The following is a 24,917-nucleotide window of genomic DNA, read 5'->3' as shown; positions in this document are numbered from 1 at the left end:
GTATTGACTATCATTAGTTAGAATTTAAATGTTCATGCGGTTTGGTGCTGGAATTGCCATGGAAACTGGCAATCGGTGGAAATAAAAGGTAATTCAATGAATAACATACAGTGGGTGACTTTCAGAATGGCTTTTTTTATGTGTAGCTGCTAATATGGAAGAAGTGGTCGCTGACAAAAACAAAACTTTTTTCTTTTTTCTTTAATTCACTGAAGTGAACAACATAACAGCAACATATTTTTCTTACCATAGAGTATTATACTGGCATTAGTGATTCCCATGGTGTTCATAGCAACACAAGTGTAGTTCCCATAGTCTTCTTCTGAGACATTGAAAAAGATAAGCATAGACTGTTTCCCTTGATTCTCTATCTTTACCCCGTTTAGTCCATTGAGGAGCCTATAAGAAAGAGAAAAGCAGTTTTGAAATCTCTGGGAGAATGTGTTTATTTGTAACTTTTGCAAATGCACTCATAAAATATGCTTGATTAAAACTTAGGGAAATGTTTTTTAGATACAAAGCAAAACGCTCTGAATGTTCCTGTTCTCATGCTCTCCTGAATACCTGCAGTAACTGTGGATGTGCCACGGTCCGTGTTTTGAGTTTGTACTATTGTTTGATCTTTGATTTCATCATATTTTCACTGCTAGTCTCTTGATTTTGGTTTTCAGTATTTCTAGCACCCTAGTTCATTATGTCCAAATATGTCCTTTATTTCCCCGGATTTGAACGATGGATCAGTGTATCCTTTGTGGCTCAACATAACCCCCAATATATATATATGTATATATATATGTATATATATACATATATATATACACACAGACACATATATATATGTGTGTGTGTGTGTGTGTGTGTGTGTATGTATATATATATATATATGTATATATATATATATACATATATATATATATACACACACACATATAAAAGTGGAGGAAGGCGAGGAACCATCATGGAAGGACAGGCCCCTGCACGGTATGTACCACCGGCAGATAGAGAAGGTGGCTGATATCCAGAAATCCTACCAGTGGCTGGACAAAGCTGGACTGAAAGACAGCACGGAAGCACTAATCATGGCAGCACAGGAACAAGCACTAAGCACAAGAACCACCGAGGCTGGGGTCTATCACACCAGGCAAGACCCCAGGTGCAGGCTGTGTAAAGATGCTCCAGAGACAATCCAGCACATAACAGCAGGGTGTAAGATGCTAGCAGGCAAGGCATACATGGAACGCCATAACCAAATGGCCGGCATAGTGTACAGGAACATCTGTGCTGAGTATAACCTGGAAGTCCCGGGGTCAAAATGGGAGATGCCCCCAAGGGTGGTGGAGAATGACCGAGCTAAGATCCTGTGGGACTTCCAGATACAGACGGACAAAATGGCGGTGGCTAACCAACCGGACATAGTGGTGGTAGACAAACATGAGAAGACAGCCGTAGTCATCGATGTAGCGGTTCCAAATGACAGCAACATCAGGAAGAAGGAACACGAGAAGCTCGAGAAATACCAAGGGCTCAGAGAAGAGCTCGAGAAGATGTGGAGGGTGAAGGTGACGGTGGTCCCAGTGGTAATCGGAGCACTAGGTGCAGTGACTCCCAAGCTAGGCGAGTGGCTCCAGCAGATCCCGGGAACAACAGCGGAGATCTCTGTCCAGAAGAGCGCAGTCCTAGGAACAGCTAAGATACTGCGCAGGACCCCCAAGTTCCCAGGCCTCTGGTAGAGGACCCGAGCTTGAAGGATTGACCGCCCACAGGGGCGAGTGGGGAATTTTATTATTTTATTTTTTTTAAATATATATATATATAAGCATTCAGACAGATTTAGTAATACCAACATATTAAAAGAACAATATTTGTCTCTTATATATAATACATCTATATATACACTGTCAAAGATACTTTGAAATATAAATAACTGAAACTTGAATCTTGAATGAAGCTCAGTATTTGACACAGAGTTCAAGTTCACTGCTGTAATAACTAATAATGATTATTATAAAAATAACTTTAATATTGGCCATATTCAATGTTCCCTCTAAGCTGCGCGCGTGCGCAAGTGCGCACTGCTGGCACGGTCTCTGCGCACAGAAAATCTGTGTTGCGCACAAAAAAATGAATTGAAATCAATACTTTAACAATTCTGTTTTGCAGTGTTAGTCAGTAAGTGACTGGCTGCTCCTGTATGGGATTAGAACGATGCCCCCTTATCCCACAGTCCAGTGGCGTGGCTGATGGGAAGTGAAGCCACATTAATGACAACGTGTACAACCACTGGAGATGTGAGCAGGACAGACAGAACAATTGATGGAAAAAGTGTGGACTTTATACCAGTTTTTAAATTGTGTTGATAGGCCACGTAAAACCAGAGTTATGATAAAAACAAATATATGTGTAGCCAGATGGGCTACTCGCCTTTTTTTTTTCTCTCTCTCTCTCTCTCTCCTGCGCTCGTTCTCTTCGCTGCACAACTAGGTTAATTGGGAACCCACCTGCATATTGATTGCAGGATGGCGTTAGCCCTTATAAAGCTAAGCCGGTGTTTTTGTTGGATCATTCCTCCCGTGCATTCAGCAGTAAATGCTGGCACACTGCGACGGACTGATCAGCAAGAGCAGATCATATGACAGCTACAGGTATGCTCTCGCTTAACCTTAGATTCCTTTCGAGTACTGGAATTTGTGTTAATATAGTTTTTGCGGCCTGTTGAAGCGCAGCAGTTTGTTTTATTCCAACGTTGCGGAGAGAGGTGCTCGTGTTATCCCCACCAGCTGAGAGTATAGCGCCTCTGGTCCTGGGGTAAGCCATTAAAACTACCTTTATTAGCATTCATAGCTATAAGAGTCTAAGGTTACATTTATCTGTTTTAGGGTTTGACTGCTGTATTCACCTCTCCGTGGCAAATCGCCCAACCCAAATTGGAAGAGTGAAACGCCTTCCCAGCCGCTGTTGTGAGGACTCCTCCTCGGTGGAGCCTGCTGTCTTGTCTTATCTTGTTTTTATTAAGTAGGCTTACCTTTTTCTGGTTCGCCTGGTTTTATTTTATTTTATTCTGGACTGTTGCTCGTACCCACGCTTCTGTGATCGGGCTGAAGCGACCCTCTGGCCGAGTGTCGTGCTGGGACTTTAAATCGCCTTGGTTGCCGGTCTCAGCCGGTGGGGAGCCAGACCGGCTTGCGATTGAGAATAATTACTCCAAGCACGAGTGGTAGTTTGACCCGTGGGGTATAAGCCTTCCCCTGTGTGTGTGTGTGTGTGTGTGTGTGTGTGTGTGATTTCTTTTATTAAAGTGTGTTTTAGTTTTGTTTGATCTGTAGCGAGCCTGACGCTCAGTGTCCTTTTATTCTTTTAACATATTTTCTTGTGTTTTATTTCAGTGAACGGAGGACGTGCCAGTGGCCCTGGGACCTCAGGTGGTGGGTCGTTTTCACACTTTCTTTTGTACAGCACCGGGTGGGCTGCAGTGATTCTTTTTGTGTGATTTTCTTTTGGTTCCACGGCTGCTGGTAAGTCCAAGTTCCATGGTTGTTTTATTTTCACTTTAGGACACTGTCAACAATGACGCTACATCTTGGTTTTTAATATTTTATTTTTACTATAAATAAAACTGTTTTAATATTGGAGCCAACCTGCCTCAGTGTGCATCCTTGAATCTGTGCGGCCTCCTTTTATTCCTTTTATCCATTTTTCTTAAATATATTTCCTGGGGGTGAAATTCCCCTAGGTGGCGTTGTCATTTTATTATTTCTTTTTATCTAACTCCGCCGACCACTTGGTCACATACTTGGCGTTGTCGACAGGATGCACATTTGAGGTAGACGTTTGGTCTTGTAAATTGTTTTATTTTTGCAAAGATCACAGTTTACCTGTTTGAAGGCTCTATTTGTTTTAGAGTGTGATAATAGACAAGACAGCAGTATCCAGGTAGGAGGAAGAGTAATAGGATTTTAGCACCTTGTTGATTTAATTTTCCTTTTTTTTTGGTCAAAATTTATTATGGAGGAAGAATTGCAGCAACTTAGAGACTTGGTAGCACAGTTAAAGGCAGATAATGAGCAATTGCGCCGGGATGGGGGCGCTGTGCTCGAGTCTGGTGGTGGTGCCGCGTCGTCCTCCTTCACACCACCTGGTTGCATACCAAATGTTGGTAGCCAGGCCGCCGTTACAGAGCGTTTGGTGGTGGTGCCTAGGGACCGTAAATGTCCCATGTTCAATGGCAGAACGGGCATCAATATAGCTGAATGGGTCGAAGAGGTTCAAGCGTGCATGCGTGCCCGGCACCTGTCTGTTGCTGATCAAGCGTTCTTTATTTTTGACCATTTAGAGGGAGAAGCAAGGGAGGAGATCAAATTTCGCCCTAATTTAGAGCGAGGGGATCCTGCTCGGGTGTTGACCATTTTAAAGGAACTGTATGGCAATGCGCAGTCCTATGTCACTCTGCAGCAGGCTTTCTTTTCGAGGAGACAGCGGGAGGGAGAGACTTTGCAGGAGTTTTCCTTAGCGCTAATGGCTCTGATGGAGCAAGTAAAACAAAGTGCACCTGATGGTATGCGTAACGCAGAGGTGCTGCTCCGAGACCAGTTTGTAGAACATGTTGTTGACAGTGCTCTCCGTAGAGAGCTTAAACAATACGTTCGCCGTATGCCTACTGCCACCTTGTTAGAGGTGCGCGGGGAAGCAATTAGATGGTTTTCAGGCGGTGTTCGCGACCGTGGCTATTCTCACCCATCGGCATATGGTTTCCAGTGTGGAGTGCACACTAGCCCTAGGTTCGCTCCTGTTGGTACACCCGAGTCCGAGTGGCGTGAGCTAAAGGAACTCCTAAAGCGCCAACAAGAGCAGTTAAATCAGCTCACTGAGACAGTGGTTTCTTTACAGAACCCCCGAAGAAGTGTTCGGCCTTCACGGGCTGGCTCGGTGATTTGTCGCCGGTGTCAGCAGCCAGGACACTTTGCTAGGGAGTGCACTGGGGAGCGGGGTTTACGCCGCACCAGAGCAGGTTCTGATTCAGGCCCTCCCTATACCGCAGTTGGCAATCATCTTCCCGCTACCCAGTCGGAAAACTAAAGCCCTCTGAGCTGCAGAGTCACAGTTCAGGTGGGGAGTTCACTGGCTCACAGAAAGATAGGATTGGCAGGCTAATTTCATCGTGTCCAAAGATGGATGTGCTGATTAGTGGGGTAACTGTCCCTTGTTTGGTGGATACTGGGTCCATGGTTTCCACCATCACAGAAAATTTCTTTTTGGCACATTTTGCCCCTTGGGGACAAGAACGCCTTCAGTCATGCCATTGGTTACAGCTTCGGGCTGCCAATGGGCTTTCCATCCCTTACATTGGCTATTTGGAGCTCAGTGTACTCCTGTGTGGCAAGGAAATGCCCTCTTGTGGGATCCTTATAGTGAAGGACCCTCCTGGGGCTACGCCCTCTGTCCCTGGCATCTTAGGAATTAATGTAATCCGCCGCTGTTATCAAGAACTGTTTGGGGCTTTCGGTGGCTCCTTGTTTAATTCTCCTTCTGTGTCACAGGCACCGAGACCAGTTTTGGAGGCCTTACATCAGTGTCACCAGTCTGCAGCCCAAGCCCCAGAGGACCCGGTCGGTACCGTTAAGGTACAGGGCCCGCGGGCTGTGCGGATACCTGGTGGCATCATGCAGCTGGTGGCTACCACCTGTTTTCAGCAGTTGTCAGGTCAGGCTGTGCTTTTTGAGCCTTCTGAGTCCGGGTTGCCAGTTGGGTTGCTGGCCTCTCCATGTTTGGTCCAGGTGGATAAGGGCGTTGCCTACATCCCAGTCACCAATGTGGGGACAGCTGAAGCTGTTCTCCACCCGCGGACCCGTTTGGGAGTGATAAGCAAAGCTACTGTTGTTAGCCTCCCTGCTGGTGTTAGCGAGGAACACTCTTTTCCCATTGCCGTTTCCTCCCATACAACCAGCAGCCCTGCTCAAGAGATGGTGGATACGATTGACCTGTCTGCTCTCGCTGAGTCAGAGCAACATGAGGTACGGTTACTTTTGCAGAAGTACCGCTCTGTTTTCTCCACTTATGAGGGAGACTTGGGCTGCACAAACCTCATTTCTCACGACATACCGCTGCTCAATGACGCACCTGTCCGGCAGAGGTACAGGCGAATTCCTCCTGATTATGAGGCTGTCAGGGCCCATATCAACCAGCTACTGGAGGCCCAGGTAATTAGGGAGAGTAGCAGTCCTTATGCCTCTCCCATCGTGTTGGTCCGCAAGAAGGATGGAAGCCTCCGTCTGTGCGTTGACTATCGTTTGCTGAATAGCAAAACAAGGAAGGACGCCTTCCCCTTACCTCGCATCGAGGAAAGTCTGGATGCCCTTGCTGGCGCACGCTGGTTTTCTACCATCGACCTGGCCAGCGGGTACAACCAGGTGCCAGTTTCTGAGCAGGATAAGCCCAAGACCGCTTTTTGCACGCCGTTTGGCCTGTTCGAGTGGAATCGTATGCCGTTCGGGCTGTGCAATGCTCCTGGTACCTTCCAGCACCCAATGCAGAGGATGTTCGGGGATCAGCAGTGCCAGTCGTTACTGCTGTACCTAGACGACATCATTGTGTTCTCCTCGTCTGTCTCTCAGCACCTGCAACGGCTAGAGATGGTGATGGCAAGGCTGCAGCAACGGGGGCTCAAGGCTAAGTTAGAAAAGTGTGCCTTTTTCCAGCAGAAGGTTAACTACTTGGGCCATGTAATCTCCTGTGAGGGTGTCTCTACCGATCCAGCCAAGGTTGACGCAGTAGCCAAGTGGCAGTGTCCTCGTTCTGTGTCAGAGTTGCGATCCTTTTTGGGTTTCGCCAGCTATTACCGGCGCTTTGTGGAGGGGTTTGCCACGTTGGCGGCTCCCCTGCATCAAGTGGTGGCTAAATCGGCTGGCACCAAGACAAAGAAGGGCTCAGGACAGAGTTTGAGTGCTATTTGGACCCCTCAGTGCGAGGAGAGCTTTGAGGCCCTGAAAGCAAAGCTTGTGTCTGCACCTGTGCTAGCATATGCTGACTTTACGCGCCCATTTATCTTGGAGATTGACGCCAGCCACAGTGGTTTGGGTGCAGTTCTCTCCCAAGATATAGAAGGTGCTGTTAGGCCAGTGGCTTATGCTAGTCGAGGTCTTCGGCCACATGAGCGCAATATGGACAATTACAGCTCCATGAAGCTGGAGTTTCTTGCGCTCAAGTGGGCCATGGCCGAGAAGTTCCGGGAGTACCTGCTGGGGCAGAAGTGTGTGGTTTACACCGATAACAATCCACTCAGTTACCTCTCTTCAGCTAAGCTGGGTGCCACTGAGCAGAGGTGGGCCTCCCAGCTGGCGGCATTCAATTTTGAGATTAAGTATCGCTCAGGCCGCAGTAATAGGAATGCTGATGCTCTCTCTCGACAGTATGAGACGAGCTCCAGCTTGGCCGAGGGTGTGTTGCCTGGGACTCGTGTCCCAACTTCACTTCAGCAGGCTCAGTGTCCAGCCGTTTTGCCTTCCGTTACTCAGTTGGAGATTGGGGCCTTTCCATCTCACTCCCTGGGGGATATTCGTGCTTTGCAGGAGGCTGACCCCCCCCTCCACAAGGATTTCTTGGTATACTGGAGGAGGCACACCCCGCCCTCTTCGGAGGAAAGGAGTCAGGTCCCCAAACCAGCCATGGTTCTGCTGCGTCAGTGGGATCGTCTGGTGGAGAAGGATGGCATCCTTTATCGCCGTATTTTGCGTCCAGGTGGAGGTGAGGAAGCCCTCCAACTTGTTCTCCCAGAGGCTCTGAAGCCTGAGACCTTGAGGCAGCTGCACCAGGACCATGGGCACCAAGGTATTGAGCGTACCACTGAACTGGTCAGGCAGCGTTGCTATTGGCCCGGGATGTCCTCTGACATCAAGCAATGGGTTCAGCGTTGTGAACGCTGTCAGGTCGCAAAGGACTCAGAGTTGGGGTCTCATAGTTATATGGGTCACCTGTTGGCGTCTAGGCCAAATGAAATCCTGGCCATAGACTTCACGGTGTTGGAACCCTCCCGTAGTGGAGTTGAAAACGTCTTGGTTATGACTGACGTTTTTAGCAAATACACTGTTGCAGTCCCTACCCGGGACCAGCGGGCCTCTACTGTGGCCCAGGCCCTGTTAACAGAGTGGTTTTTTAAGTTTTGCGTTCCTAGCCGCCTCCACTCTGACCAGGGTAGAAACTTTGAGAGTTTGGTGATGCAACAGCTATGCGAGTTGTATCGGGTAGCCAAGTCCCGTACAACCCCTTACCACCCAGCGGGTAATGGGCAGTGCGAACGGTTTAACCGAACCCTCCATAACCTCCTCCGGACCCTGCCATTATCTCGGAAACGCGACTGGGCTGCATGCTTACCGCATGTGCTCTTTTGCTATAATAGCACGCCGCATCAGGGCACTGGAGAGTCACCGTTTTTCTTGATGTTTGGCAGGGATCCTAGGCTGCCTATTGATTTCCTTCTAGGCCGCGTTCAGGACCCAGTGCCTGGAGAGGTACAGGACTGGGTGGCCGAGCACCAAGCCAGGTTAATGGTGGCTTTTGAGGGAGCTCGGGCACGGTTGTCGCTGGCCGCTGACCGTCGCAAGGAGCGGCATGACCAGAGAGTCCACCCTGTTCCTTTAAAGGTCGGTCAGCTGGTGTATCTTCGAGATCACAGCGCCCGGGGCCGGCACAAGATCCAGGACCTTTGGAGCTCTGTGGTCTATCAGGTGTTGAGGGCACCCCAAGAGAACGGGGCTGTTTATACCATCGCCCCCGTGGGAGACTTGGAGAAGGTTCGACATGTCCATCGTGACATGTTGAAGGCACAGGTCAGCCTAGGGCCTCCTACACCTGGTCCACAGGTTCCACCCCCACCTGTGCCTGCTGACTCAGAGCAGACCTCTCTGAGTGACGACGAGTTGTGGCTCCTTGTCCCTGAGGTACCCTCACACCCTGTAGCACCTGTGGTGTCACTTCCCGATGCCTCTAGAGTTCCATCGGTGGAGCTCAGGTCTACTCCCAGTGTGATTGTAGCACCCTCAACCTCTGCTCCCCCAGGTTCTTCCTCAGTCTCTGTTGAACAGTCTGAGGTGAGTGGGCCACACTTGCGGAGAACAGCACATTCGACAGCTGGTCAGCACTCAAATGTTCATCACTTGCCACGTCCTGTTGAATCTGCGCCAGTCGCTAATGCTCAGCTTGCCGTATTCAGGCCATGGTGTTAGGTTCTTTGAGTTACTGTCGGGGCGCCAATACAAAAAGGGGGGGTAGATGTAGCCAGATGGGCTACTCGCCTTTTTTTTTCTCTCTCTCTCTCTCCTGCGCTCGTTCTCTCCGCTGCACAACTAGGTTAATTGGGAACCCACCTGCATATTGATTGCAGGATGGCGTTAGCCCTTATAAAGCTAAGCCGGTGTTTTTGTTGGATCATTCCTCAGCGCAAAGCAGCAGTAAATGCTGGCACACTGCGACGGACTGATCAGCAAGAGCAGATCATATGACAGCTACAGGTATGCTCTCGCTTAACCTTAGATTCCTTCCGAGTACTGGAATTTGTGTTAATATAGTTTTTGCGGCCTGTTGAAGCGCGGCAGTTTGTTTTATTCCGACGTTGCGGAGAGAGGTGCTCGTGTTATCCCCACCAGCTGAGAGTATAGCGCCTCTGGTCCTGGGGTAAGCCATTAAAACTACCTTTATTAGCATTCATAGCTATAAGAGTCTAAGGTTACATTTATCTGTTTTAGGGTTTGACTGCTGTATTCACCTCTCCGTGGCAAATCGCCCAACCCAAATTGGAAGAGTGAAACGCCTTCCCAGCCGCTGTTGTGAGGACTCCTCCTCGGTGGAGCCTGCTGTCTTGTCTTATCTTGTTTTTATTAAGTAGGCTTACCTTTTTCTGGTTCGCCTGGTTTTATTTTATTTTATTCTGGACTGTTGCTCGTTGCTAATAAACCATGTAACTTGGATGGATTCGATGTGGGCGTGACCACATCGAATCCAAAGGTGATAAAGGGCACAGTGTGCTTTGAGGTAGGAGCCAATAAGGGTGTAGTTTGTGTGTGTGAGCACCTGTGTGTACACCTGTGAGCATGAGCGCGCTTGTATTTAAAAGGTTCCTTCATGTAATGATATGCTAGAGGGTGTCGGGGGCCACAGCCCCGTCCTCCAGGGCATGAAGCAGGTATGGAGGAGATCAAGACTCCAGACATCCAGAAGCCCTCAGAACACAAGAGACCAAGGAAGACCAACAGAGGGCAGCCGTGCCACTCTTCCAGAAAGAGCTGAGGAGAGCCCCAGATGAGGAGTCACTCAGCAGCCGCGGAGCAGAAGCCAGGGGGGTTGCAGTGAGCTCCGCCGGTGGCCAGCTGTGCCAGAGTGACCGAGGGCACCCCACCCCCGAAGTGACCCGAGCGAGCCCCAGGCTCCAGGCCCCGACAAGCAGCCACCAGGAGTGAGCCGGTGTGTACCTGGACGCCCATCCCCGGACACAAAGAGCCACCAATGCACCGATGTATGAGGGCGTCTGCCACTGGCAGGGGAAGTGGTGGGGGCGATAGGCCTCCATACCTTGGATGTCCCTAGAGAGGTGGCGTCTGATACCCGACCTGACATATAGACACAGACAAACAGGCACACACAGATACAAACATCCATTCCCACCCTTATGCTCTCATATGCAATTACTCAACACTCACCCAACGTGGAGACAGACATAAAGAGACACTGTACACACAATCACACTCCCCAAGCGTACTCTAAGCCCCAGGTCTAGGTACCCTTGCCCCTGGAGGGGGAAACTGCACCCAGACCCAAGTAGTGTTACCCTTTTCCCTGGGGTGGAGAGAAGCTGACTGCCTCGACTCGGCAGCAGCAGGGAGGCCCCACATTCCAGACCCCAATCAGACGGCCAATTCCTCCTCCTAGCCCCCCCGCTCCAGTAGCTGTTTACCTAAAAATGCAGCCAAGGCGTTTTTTAAAATAAACATTTCAAACTATTTACAGAACAATCAGCTGTTCTGCATCAAATCTGATACCACACAAATCATTTGTGCCACTCCAAAAAATAATTTCTGTCCACTATGAGATAAAGGAGAACAACAGCCTGATACCTGCAGGCCTGACAAGAGGAGATATATCACTCCTGTAACACCTGTAACATTCAGTAGTCGCCTCATTGTTCTGACACACACAACAAAACTATTGACTACACTAAACACTAACTACACAAGATTTGCGTTAAACGTCGCAAATCTCTCACATCTCAAAACACCGCCGTCACCCCTAAAACTTCCCCCTTTCCTAAACATCTAAATGCCATGTTGCCATATCATTTTTTGATTGGTCGACATGGTACATTTTTCGACCAATAGGAAAGGGTGGGGGGTTTTTGGTGTTGTTTTTGCTCACAGGCGGCGAGTCCTTTTGAGCATTTTCCTTATAAAACACAGTTTTTACCATTTCTTCCCGCAGTAAATATAAACAACAATAGTATTCAGGAAGAAAACCAAACATTGCATATAATTTTATCATAACTCCAATTTTAACTCCTTTTTAATGATAACTCCTATCAACACAATTTAAAAACTGGTATAAAGTCCACACTTTTTCCATCAATTGTTCCGTCTGTTCTGCTCACATCTCCAATGGTTGTACACGTTGTCATTAACGTGGCTTCACTCCACATCAGCCACGCCGCTTTGCTAGCTAAAACACTGGTGTCGGCACATAAGGACGCTGTCATAGCCAGTCAACGACGTTGATTAGCTGCGTATATACGAATGTGAATCGCATTATTGGCTGGACTATGGGATAAGGTGGCATCGTTCTAATCCCATACGGGAGCAGCCAGTCACTTACTGACTAACACTGCAAAACAGAATTGTTAAATTATTCATTTTAATTTCAATTCAGGTTTGATGTTTTTTTTTTTTTTTTGTGCGCAACGTAGATTTTCTGTGCGCAGAGACCGTGCCAGCAGGGCGCAATTGCGCACGTGCGCAGCTTAGAGGGAACATTGCTGGTCAGTAACAGAAAAGAAGCACAACATTCATATTGTTACAGTTCCATGGTCTCAGCCTCAAATACTTATTCAAATCAAACAAATGTCATGTAAAAACAAACAAACAAATGAACTCTCTATTTCTTTTCTTCATTTCTGTGAAACAATGCTGTATGAAATGTTTGCAGCGGTTAGTATCATGACAGAGGATAGACCTTTCGATTTCACAAGCGTCATATTTCCGGCCTTCTCGGCCTTCAAGGATGCAGCCCATGTAGACAGCGAAGGCTGCGTCCTCCAAGGCTGCAGACCCTGAATTGGGATACAGCCATAGTGTATGCTCACCTTTGCTCGTTGTCGTCCGTCTGTGTATCATTCTGTGTGTCATCCCCCATGTTCTAGCAACGTTTCATGGTTTCAGGTTTATTTAGTTAGTTTTCCTGGTTTAGGTCTTTCTTATTTTCTTTCCTTGCCATGTCTGCTTCTGTTTGTATTATCACCGTTTGAAAATAAAGCTCACTCACAGTAATGCCAGTGCCTGCACTTGGGTCCATCTCTTATAACTTCACACATCTGCCGCTGCAGCCGTGACAGGATGTATTTGTTTAAAAGCCTGCCTTCCATTTCCCGCATTTCATTTCCTTTTTCTTTTCTACAGTTTCGCTGTTTTTTTTACATTTATTTTATCACTCCTCTCTATCACTACTTATTTCATCTTATAGGGACAGGAAATGCTGCTGTCACTTTCAGGGACCATTTAACAGTCACCATAGCCATTGTTTGTATTTACTCTTCTCATAAATGTATTTCCAGTTTCAAGTCATCAGTTGGAAAAAGCTACTTTATATTAGATTATTATCTAAACATTTGAGCCCAGCACCCTACTGACATAAACTAATTATAGAGAAACAAATAAATGGTAAATGGCCTGCATTTGTATAGCGCTTTACTTAGTCCCTAAGGATCCCAAAGTGCTTTACACTACATTCAGTCATCCACCCATTCACACACTGGTGATGGCAAGCTACATTGTAGCCACAGCTGCCCTGGGGCGCACTGACAGAGGCGAGGCTGCCAGACACTGGCGCCACCAGGGCCTCTGACCACCAGTATTTAGTATCTTGCCCAAGGATATTTGGCATGCAGCCAGGAGGCAGCCTGGGATTGAACCACTGACCTTCTGATTAGTGCCTGACTTGCTCTGCCACCTGAGCTACAGCCACCCCAAATAATTTTCCTTTGGTAACCATGACTTTGTGCAAATTATCTAACTAACTGTTTTTTCTAATAGTGTGATTAAATTTTGATGTAGTCCACTGATAGAAGAATGCAGGGCACAAGTTATCTTATCTCAAAAACATGATTTTAAACAGTGATATGAGTGAACATCATTACTTTCAGCAAAGATCATGTCAAATGAATTAAGACCACAGCGTACAGCAGAACACGTGTGTTTGTAAGCCTGTAATACTGAGGTCAAACAATTCAGAGCATGTCGAAATCATAGAGCTCAGGGAAGAAACATGCCTGCGGTCTTCTTTGTACCACTCAAAATCTGCCCTTGGGACAGCAGAGGCTTCACATTGCAGAATTCCTTTTTGTCCAACTGAAGTGCCTGTACTCCTCGCTTTAGAAATGAAGGGAGGATCTGGAAAACAAAAAAATACCAGTCATGTGTTTTCATATGACTGTTTCTTCAAATTGAAATTGTGCCCTCAACTGTCCTCACTCAGTGTTAGTTTCACTCTGCACCCTGCCACCCTTTGATGTCCTATATAGCCTGAGAGTGTGATAGCCTGGCCCTTACAGTTGACGGTGACTTGCACTGTCCTGACATCCGGGCTTGAGATGTCATTAGATGCAATGCATTCATAAGATCCCGACTGTTCTTTGGTGATCGCTGTGAGCATCAGGTGCTCCCCCTCTGTCACAAATTTATGGATGCCTGTAGAGAAAGAAACAAAGCAAAAGAAAAAAACAAACAGTGCATGAGTTAATGTTTCAATTCAATTCGATTAGCTCTATGACATATGATGCTGTACTCAATTCAGAAGAAAAAAAACAGTCTGCCGCTGTGGACCTGACCAAAAAAGTTAAACAGCTTTGGTAGGCAGCAGCCGAGGGCAAGTCGTTTAAGCTCCTGGTTGTTTTTTCAAGAATGTTAAATGTTTTTTTCTGAAGAAGTAAAGTGAGCAAAGCATAGAGGCCAGACAAACCTGGGCAATCCAGCTGTGTTTGTACAGGTTATAGGTATGTATATGTTTTTCTCTAAATATGTAAACAAGATGACTGACCCAATGCAGCACAGCCAAGATTACCAGCTCAGATAATCAGTTAATAATGCAAATATGACATAGTAATATGGTAATCCAGTTGCAGAAACTAATGTTTGCATCATGTTTTGAAAAGATATTATAGGATAATGGTAAATTTTCAAATGGTCTGTTGCAACTTAACAGATTGAACAAACTTGTGATTATCCTTGTTAAAAAACTTAATTAAAGAAAAAAGAACCCAGAAACAGGAAAGCCCTCTTTTTCTCTCAAACATCTCCAGATGGCAGACAGCTCAGGGCATGCACTCAATACACAAAGAAAATACACTAATTGCACTGAAACAACCCACTTGAGGAACACCATAAATTACCCCTGACACCAACAATGTTAAAAGCATGTTTTCATGGCAGAGAGAGAGACTTTAAGCCACTGCTGTGTGGGTGGGAAAATGGATAGGAGCACTAATCCCAATCAGTAGAAATGTCAATCTAGCAATATCACAACATTAGCATAATGCCATTATGTTTTTTTAATCCTCAGCTGCAGACACTGCTGCAGCTGGCAGGGGATTCAGTAAAAAGGTTGAGGGCTAGGGATAATCAGCTTCTTGCATGAAACCAGGGAACTGCGAACTCAGGTAATTAACATTTTCATCAACTGTAACTATGTAGATTAGTGAGAAAATGCTGTTGAGTTACTAGTTAGAACTATCTGAGATCTCAAAGATGGAAAGATGGAAAACAAGTGCCACCCATTGGTGGGTAACTACAAATGTGAACTCAGTTCTTGATTTGTGTAATTAATTATGTAATCTATGTTTTCCATTTTCATGCAAACTATAAATTCAAGGAAATATGACTCTAATTAACATAAATGGTTAAAATTGCTTAAATGCTGATGATTTTCCTGTGATTCTTGCTAAGGAAATTCCAGCACTGTTTGCATAGAATAAAATGTTTGTGCGCTGTAGTGTAGAGTTCTTTGGGAATTCAAGGAGACTAAAAAAAAGCTCTGCATAAATACCAGTCCTTATCCCCTTTTGCATCACATATTTCTCTATGCGGGAAAAAGCTTAGGTATTCTATGTGATCACTAAATCTAAGTTAATAATAAGGTGGACAATATATGTATTTTTTAAAAATTTTACTAAACTACTTTTTTGTTCATACTAAAGTGGTTAAATTTAAATCAGTCTGGCAAGTTGTATCCAAATTTCCAAATGTAAATAATATTTGTGGCCAAATCAGCAAAATAGTATCACCACACTGTACTTTATTATTGTTAAAAGCCTAAATTTTGCTTAAAGCATCTAATAAAAAAAACATAGATGCATGTTACTTCTTTTTTGTTGTGTTTTTGTTTTTTTGTGTTAGGTTTTATAGAATGATTCTTATTTCGTGTTTAAGACTTTTCAGAACTGTGTTTGAATGAGTGTCTCTGTGTGTATGTGCATGTATATTCTTACAGCACTGTAAGCAGCCACATGTCTCCACAGCACATAATTCATACACATTTGAGAAACAATTTAGCCTCTGACACCATCACAATACACTGAGATTAAAGGTAAGTTATTTTTTCATTATTACAGAGCCAAAAAACAATACTATACTGAAAGTGCAAGATAATGACAAGACACGGCTCCAGTTCAAGTGTTAGAATTTGAATGTCAGTTTAAATCACACAGCTGAATGAAAATAAAAGAGTCATAATCATTATGTATTAATCAGATTATATAAATATAAAAACAATCACCATTAACACCAACTCCCACATCACTGGTCACATTTCCAGCACAGCATCAGTGTCAGTGTACCATGACTGGATCACTAATTAGAGTCATTAAAGTACGAGACGGAAGCTGAGTATCTGAAAGCACTCAGTGGAGCACTGTTGTAATATTAGCTATTAGCTTAAGGAGCTCTGCTGTCTAGACACCACTCTGTGCAGTTTTAGTAAAAAGATTACAGTAGACCAGTTAGTTAAGATGGTATGGTACCCAGTGTTGGGGAGTAAAGGAATACATGTACCGCTGTTACGTATTTAAAATACAAAATATGAGTAACTGTATTCTGTTACAGTTACCGTTTGAAAGGGCGGTATTCAGAATACAGTTACTTTGTTGAAATAAATGGATTACACAGCGGTCTTTTCCTGTTTCATATATTAGGCTATGCCTTCTCTATTTCTGGTTATTCCATGCTGGTGGAAACCCAAACAAAACACGCATTAAGAGGCTCTAATGTCTGGGTCTCAATCTCGCGGCCCATAACACCCCTAGTTGCATAATGACATGAAGAAATATTTTTAAAAATTATTCAAACAATTATTTAATATGAAGGCAATAGACAGAGTGTTACAGGCATAGCCCTAAAGAATGTAGCCTCATGGGCAGTGTAGTCCGTGCTTCAGGGAGAATGAACTGCCATATCCTTTGTGGCTGTGGTTAAGGAGCTATTGATTGGAAGATTGGTGGTTCGATCCTTGTCTTCCACAGTCTGCATGCCAAATATCCTTGGGCAAGATACTAACCCCAAGTTGCCCTCCGATGTGTGAATGTTGGTTAGTTTGAAACAGTTTGAAACTGTGGCGGGCAGAGCGGCCCAAGCGTTTCAAAGTAGCAGACACACGGAAAGAAGAAACCCATGAAAACATGGCAGAGCCAGTCGTCTACGCTAGAGCTGAAGAGGATGAACACCCTTGGCCTCATATACAAAGAATGTTTCGCATAAAAGCAGTACAAAAGAACAGCTATGTCTTCAGTGTCGGTGTCTTCAGTGAGAGCCAAAACAAAGGAACTTTTCAGCGTGAAACAACTCGGCTCGTGTAACCTGAGGAAACGGCAAGTTTTCTCTAAATATCTTTTTAGCTGTGGTTAGCTGGATGTCAGTCTTATGTTACAGCAGCTGTGTCGAGCTCGAGCTGCGAGTCATATTTTCGGCGCTACGTTGTAGTGAGATAAGTTTGTGGGTGTTTTGTGCAGCTTCGGCTGTCCTTTTAACTGCTCGCTAGTTAGCTAGCGTGAGCTATAAGCTAACAGCTAGCCTGGTTAATGATGCTAGAGTTCAACGCGCATGCAAACAGGTCGTCTCTACTGCTTTAACTGTTAAAACAGAAGGCAATGCTGCGGCTGACAGGATTTATTATGTGAAAAAGCAGCTTGTTTAGTTTAAACAGTCTGCATTAAGCTGGGCAAACACTACAATTTTTTTCAGTTGCGTTTTCAGCTCCTGCTCAAACTGTACAATTGAATCGCAGGGGTTAGAAGTTCATAGGTCACGATGCAGGGTCTCGGCCTGATGCTCTGATGCGACCTGAGTGCTCAAACTGTGCGTCCATAACATGAAGCTTATCATACAAAATCTGTCTCTCGCTCTCCCTCTCTCTGTCTTACAGACACACACACACCACCACCATCAACTTTGCTAAATTACTAATGGAAAACATTGACCAGGCAGCTGCAATTGAGCAGCAGTGTCCATCCAACTCTTTTCATGGTTGTTGTAGTCGTCACAATTTTGTGAGGCCACATTGAAAAGCCTCTTATACGGAAGCGTAGTACGGAAGCGTAGAGCTGCCACCCAGGCAAAAGAAAAATAGAAAAGTATATTGTTCTAACAATATACTTTTCATGTTAGTACAATATACCTTTCACGTTTGAACAATATAATATCATGTTATTACAATATACATAATTATCAAGTTCGTACAATATAACTCTTATATAGGCTACATCGCAGCTCCAGTCACGGCTTCCATCACTGTCTTTCTCGTCTTTTCCCAGAGTAACAGCCAAACAGGAGGATCCATTGGCTAGCACTGCTTAGCCTTCACGCATTCTTATTTTAAACTTAATCTGGAATTCATTGCAAACTGTTTGTGCGGGATATGAATGACATGATTTAGTTTTTCTACAAGAGTTAGTAAAAACCATCTCCAGTGTGATCAAATCTTCTTGCCAAACATCTGCAGCTTGGCAGTGTATACATGGTAAATGGACTGATTCTTATATAGCGCTTTTCTACTCTCTCGGAGTACTCAAAGCGCTGTATACAACATGCCACATTCACCCAATCACACCCATTCTCACAAGCACTTTATCTATACTTAGTGCTATCTAACTACATTCACACACATTCATACTCCGATGGACGCATCGGAGAGCAACTTGGGGTTAGTATCTTGCCCAAGGATACTTGACATGCAGACTGGAGGAGCCAAGGATCGAACCACTAACCTTCCGATCAGTAGGTGACCTGCTCTACCTCCTGAGCTACAGCCACCCTGAAATAAATAAATAAATAAATAAATACATACATACATACATACATACATACATACATACATACATACATACATACATACATACATACATACATACATACATACATACATACATACATACATACATACATACATACATACATACATACATACATACATACATACATACATACATACATACATACATCAATCACTATAATGACCAGACCTAATTCTTTTGAAAACCATACATCTTTCCACAGGTCTCAACTTCATCAGACATCACCTAGACTCAGAGCTGAATGACACCAGCACAAACAGCAGCCTAACCGACTAAGATTATGGATCCATGGGGTCAGGAAAGCCAGAAGCAGGGGAACTGTAGAGGTACCTTTCATGTCCATTCACTGGAGGTGTGGATCTATTGCATGGCGTTCCTCACATCAAGAAGCTGTCGATCAAAATCAATACAGCTCTTCATGCATCTGGAGCTTGTGAAGGACTTCTTAGTCATTCAAGACTCCTGTTCACTGCTAAACAGTTACAGCTTCACAGAAAGAACCTTGATAACAAACTGCTGCTTAAGCTTAACCATCACTTCACTGAGTGAAGAAATGGCACATTTTTGCTAAATATGCAGAAATAAATGCACACCCATACAATTTATGTTAAACTGAGCTGCCTTGTATGTACATATGTTGAAGTGGCCTCGTTCTAATGTTTTCTCTGAGGCTGCTGTGCCATTTGGAGCAAAAATGAATATAAAGTTTACAGCATATCTTGTCACTGGAAATTGTTTGCACTGTTTATATGTTTATATTATTTACTGTAGGTATTGATGAAAAAAGCTTTATGAACTGAAATCTGGAAATTTTTGTTTTGTTGATCTTTCCTGTTGAAAATACTAAAATTTGTATATTTATTTATTTTTGTTTGTCTGATAGTATTTATTAAAAAAATAAATCAGACATTTCAAACAGTTACTCGCTACTTGAGTAGTCTTTTCACCAAGTACTTTTTTACTCTTACTGGAGTAACATTTTTGAAGACTACTTTTCACTTTTACTTGAGTAATAATATTTTAAAGTAATGCTACTCTTACTTGAGTACAATTTTTGGATACTCGACCCACCTCTGCTCGCTAACAAAGTTGACCCAGACAACAAAGTAAAGCTAGTTTTCGGCTACGAGCCCAACACGGAACCCGACGTATTAGCCAGAGGTCCCTTTACGGTTTTTCCGCCTTTGCGGTTCGGAGCCGCGACCTGTTTCATATATGCGTGGAATAGTTTTCTATACAAGATTGCTGCAAAAAGTGCAGCCTTACCTAATTTCCACCCTACTGTTACTCTTTTTATATTAAGATTTAAAAATCTAGTTTGTACTGGTATGGCGAGTAACCTTCAGTGATAGTAATAAATCACACAGCAATAGTACATTCATGTAGTTGTAAAAAGCATGATAATACATTAAGTAATCCAAAGTATTCAGAATACGTTACTCTCATTGAATAACTTAATGGAATACATTACAAAATACATTTTGGGGCATATATTCTGTAATCTGTAGTGGAATACATTTTAAAAGTAACCTTCCCAACACTGATGGTAACAAAAAAATAAATAAATAATGGACTAAATTACTTAAAAAATCTGTAAGTTCACTCCTCACTAATAAAGGGTGATAGTTTCAGAGGTCTTTAACTTTGAATGGAAACAAAAAATAATCTTTATAGATGACACAATTTTGTACGACCAAAACACATTTTGTCAGCGTTTTAGTTGGGGTACAACAGCACACATCTTGAAAGAGAAGGAAGAAGAAAAAACGCGTCTCCCAATAGGACGCAAATATTTCATTCTTTTTCACAACACACAGCGAACAGCTTTAGCTTATGTTTGATAAAGTAGCCTCATAAAATGGGAACTGACCTAAAAAACTCTGAAAGAAATCAATAACTGAATTCCTGGTAAAGTAACTGACTTTCTTCTTAAACGAATACTGCACAGTTTGAAATATTATGTGTTATAGTACAGAGTACAGAGTATTCAGTAAGAAGCGTAACCTGCCACAGCTTTTAATACACTGTTCATAAAAACTTAAGGAACACTTTTAAAAGAGAGGTTTTTGTTTGGGTTTTTTTTGTTTGTTTTTTTACAAATTCTGGATTTGGCTAGGGTCAGTCTCACTTGCTGGTAGTATGAGGTAATGTCTACAGAAGTTGCACACGTAGTCCAAGTTCCCCAGGATGGCACATCAATGTGTACCATTGCCAGAAGGTTTGCTATGCCTTCCAGAACACTCTCAAGAACATGGAGAAGATTGCAGGAGACAGGCAATAAACTATGAGAGCTGGTCTCGGATCTTTTGTGCAAGGAGGAACAGGATGTGGTACTGTTCTTTCAAACAAGCCATCTGCTGACTTGAGATGAAATGCATCTGTGGATAGATTCAAAAACAGACTCAAAACCTTTCTTTTCACAAAGGCCTACATGTTTTGTTTTGCTTTATGTCTTCATTTTCTGTGTTAAGCACACTGATTTTCATGTATTGAAAGATGCTATATAAATAAAATTGTCATTCTCTTTGGCCTTCTCAAAATGACCTCCAGCAGGCCACTGGTATGTGTGTCTTTGACCAAACAAACAGAAAAAGAGTTCATGAGGGTGGCCTGAGGGCCGAGCATCCTCTAGTGAGCTCTGTGCTCACTGTTTGACATTGTGAAGACACATTTTACCTGAATGGTGCCCAGTGCTTTTCAGAGATGACAGCAGATTTTGATGTGATAGACGTAAAAGGGTCTGGAGAAGCCATGGAGAATTTTATAAATGATGTGACATCATTCAACGTGACTGGTTTGGTGGTGGGTCAGTGTTTGTCTAAGTAAGTGATGGTCTAAGTAACCATATCCATGGAGGGATGCAGAGACCTCTATAGGCTACACAATCACTCCCTGACTGCTGTTAGGGTTCCAGATGAATTCCTTGGACCCATTGCCAGATTCTACTTTGGTGGAGTGGGTCCTAGGTCCCTCCTGGTGTATGTGGCAAAAGTACGCAGGCAATTTTTGGAGGATGGAATTGATATGACTGTTTTTATTCCACTGAGATGTGATGTGTTTTCAGCATCTCATTTAATTTTTGAGCAGTATACATCATTTGGATTGTTCTTAGATTGATCAAATAATAGGCACTATTGTCATTATTGAAAAATTTTTCAGACAACGTTCCACTTGACAAGAAAGGAATTAAAACTTTGTAAAACTGCTAATGTAAAGTCCATTAATCATAATTCACTCACTGGGCCCACGTCCTCATTTGAGGTTTGACAGCGGTTTAGTAGATAAAGGTGAATGGCTTGGACATGAATTGAGCTGCGGTTTAGGGAAGGCTTCGAAGGGGACTGGCAGTGGCTCCCAGGCCTGGCAGATCCCCATGTACTAAATAGAAGAGAAGTAGTTAAAGAATTGAAAAGGGGAGGGAGGTTGTAGCACATAAATGAGAACAAACAGCTTGCAGAACTGGGTGAACCTATATACATGATAACCGGAAGGAGCGTGTTTGAAGGCGTGGTCCCACTCCTGAAATTAGATACTTTATCTCCAATAAACGTAATTTAATGTGTAAAAATCACACAGCAGCATCTAAACTGTCCTTTTCACATCCATAATAGCTGACGTATTTCAGAATACACAGTTTGTGTATGTGTCTGCTGTGGTAGATTGGTTTGGTGATTCTTTAGAGACCAGGGTTGTTGGACAGGAAGTTACTTGCCTGAAAAAAGTATGAATACCTGGTGTCTGTGTTGATAGCAGGCAATTCAAAAGTTTAATGGTTTCTAACGGAGTCAAACTATCACAGAGTCAGGTGGTCAAAGCTGAATTCTATACTCAGCAGAGAGTACTTGAAAGGTTCTATGGTCCATTTGACAGCTAGACTCTCGAGCTGCCCCACTGAGAATGGTGTCTCCCTCAGGACCACTTTCCTGCTGATACCAGTCAATAGCCTTTCTCTTTCCTCTCACCTCGCCATCACATTCCACCAGTACCTCTGCCTGAGGCATTAGTCTAAGTGTTAAAGGGTGCACTAAAGTTTTGTTGTATCTGCCATTGTTTTTATCTGTTTTGATGGCCACCTTCACTTTTCTCTCATTGTTTCCCCTGCTCACTGCTAAAATATGTAGCAGGTGCCGGTACATCCTGTGACACAGTTAGGTTTTAACGGAGATGACATAGTAAAGGCAAATCCTTTTGCAACACCTTTGTCCTCTACCTTCACTGGAACCAGATTATCCACTGGTTACGTAATTAGCTTTTTTTTTCAATATAAATGTGGGAGCTGCAATATGTCTGACACCAAATGAAGAGATAAATAGGCTTTTGGGATGCCTGGTGCTCAGATGGTAAAACAGGTCACCTACTAACCGAAAGATTGGTGGTTTGATCCCAGTCTGCATGCCGAATATCCTTGGGCATGATACTAACCCCATGTTGCTCTCTGATGCATCTACTGAACTATGAATGTGTGTCAGTGTTAGACAGGAGGCACATAGAAACAGCATAGAAAAAATACTTGTGTTAATGGATGAATGAAGCAAGTTGTTTAAAGTGCTTTAAAAGCAAATTAAGTTGAAGTGTGTGTGTAAAAGCTATTTGTGCAGAAGAACTGGGCATGATCTGTTCAAATGGTGGTTTGTTACCCTCCAATCCATGCTGTACTGTTATGTCCATGGAATAATGGATTGCTTCACATGCCCCTTGAGTCTCTAACAATTATCACACTCCTGAAGAGTTGCTGTGGTGGCACTAGTCTCATGTATAGTGGATGGAGTGTATTACTGCTGCAGTTTTCTGTTGTTTAATTATTTTTTTTTTAAGTCTTGTGGGAATGAACTCGAAGTTAGACTTAAGTGAATCTACTTTTTCATATTGCTCATTGTGCTGTTTTGGGGACTTAAAACCTGGAGGTTTGAGGAAAATTAGAAAACTGGAAAATTTGTTAAGATTAGCCATTGCTGTGATTATTGCAAATGTTGCATTTGCAGATGATGTGACTGTCATTTGCATTTCCACTTCAGACACTGAATGGAGTTGTTCAAGCCCAAAACAGAAGGCTTTCAATAAAAAGGAATAAAACAACTAAAAAAAATCCATCCATTCTATTGTGCTTATCCTTCAGGGTCATGGGGGGGGCTGGAGCCTATCCCAGCTACCATAGGGCGAGAGGAAGGGTAGACCCTGGACAGGTCACCAGTCCACTGGGCTAACATATATAAAAACAAAAAACAGATGAAGTAATTAAATTACAAGCAAAATAGTAAAAACAAGTCTTTGAAATGTTGCAGTAGTGATAAATAGTGATAGTGATAATAGTGTTGCTGTTTTCACTATGCCTATTTCACATTTGCATTGCCTAACTGTAACAAAGACATAGGAGGGAAAGGCAAAGGAAAAGGCTTATAGTGAGTAGTACATGAGGCTGGACAGTAAGGAAGGACAAAAGGATTAATTAGGTAGGCAGGACTGGCTAGGAGCTGGGGAGGAGTTGCAGTAAAAAAAGGTAGTTGGTCTTGATGACATAGCTATGGAGTTATAGAGATTTAACCATTCCCACTAGAGACCCATGTCCAAAGTGCTTGCTGATAGCGGGTGATGTGATTGTTGGGTTTTTCTCTGTATGTATTATTATAGGGTCTACCTTACAATATACAGCGCCTTGAGGTGACTGTTGCTGTGATTTGGTGCAATATAAATAAAACAAAATTGAATTGAACTGAATTGAAGTAAAAACAACTTGGTTAGTCATTAAAAAACCCGGGGTTAGGTAAAAAAAAAAAAAAAAATCTCATGGTTTGTGTTGCCACTTCTTTTAACCTTGTCTGTAGAAAATATGTGCAAACCAAAGAAAATATAGTTCCTACTGAAATACTTTACATTCATAATTCAGAATCAGAATCAGAAATACTTTATTAATCCCGAAGGAAATTATGCTAATTGTCATGAAAAAACTTGAAAATCTTCATGCATTAACATTTTTTTGCAAAGACATGTTTGAGAAACATCTTGTTATTCTGAAAGTGGAACAGTTTATTCCTATGCACAGATGTGTACTATTATTGCACATTGCATATTGTAATACATTTGTGATAATTGTCCTGTCATGCATACCTTGCACCCACAGATTCTACTGGTATAGAAGTAACCAAGTAGAAATTACAGTCTAAAACACTGCACTGAGGAAAATCACCATCACACACCACAGTCATGTATTCTGCCTTGTTCTTTATCACGTGCTCCTCACTCTCAGTGCAGATCACAATGTCGTCTGAGAACGATATTCCATGAAGACTCCTGCCAGATTTCATCTGGCAGCCTGGCTTGCATGCAAGAAGGG

General features: G+C 43.5%; 1 protein-coding gene across 2 annotated transcripts in view; it reads right to left on the bottom strand.

Moving 5' to 3' along the window:
• Positions 1 to 24,917, bottom strand: part of opcml (opioid binding protein/cell adhesion molecule-like) — a 404,984-nt gene that overhangs the window by 9,382 nt on the left and 370,685 nt on the right. For both annotated transcript variants that reach the window (XM_084941581.1, XM_084941580.1), the window contains 3 exons: positions 13,797 to 13,934; positions 13,517 to 13,637; positions 248 to 399 (listed from right to left, as the gene is read on the bottom strand). In XM_084941581.1, the coding sequence (XP_084797707.1) occupies positions 248 to 399; positions 13,517 to 13,637; positions 13,797 to 13,934 (411 nt within the window). The remainder of the gene's footprint in view (positions 1 to 247; positions 400 to 13,516; positions 13,638 to 13,796; positions 13,935 to 24,917) is intronic.

The sequence above is a fragment of the Perissodus microlepis genome, chromosome 10 (genome assembly GCF_051167445.1).
Source record: "Perissodus microlepis isolate ML-2025 ecotype Zambia chromosome 10, ASM5116744v1, whole genome shotgun sequence".
NCBI classification, from domain to species: Eukaryota; Metazoa; Chordata; class Actinopteri; order Cichliformes; family Cichlidae; genus Perissodus; species Perissodus microlepis.
Note: the sequence above shows the minus strand (reverse complement) of the source record. Positions and strands in the feature narration are given on the sequence as shown.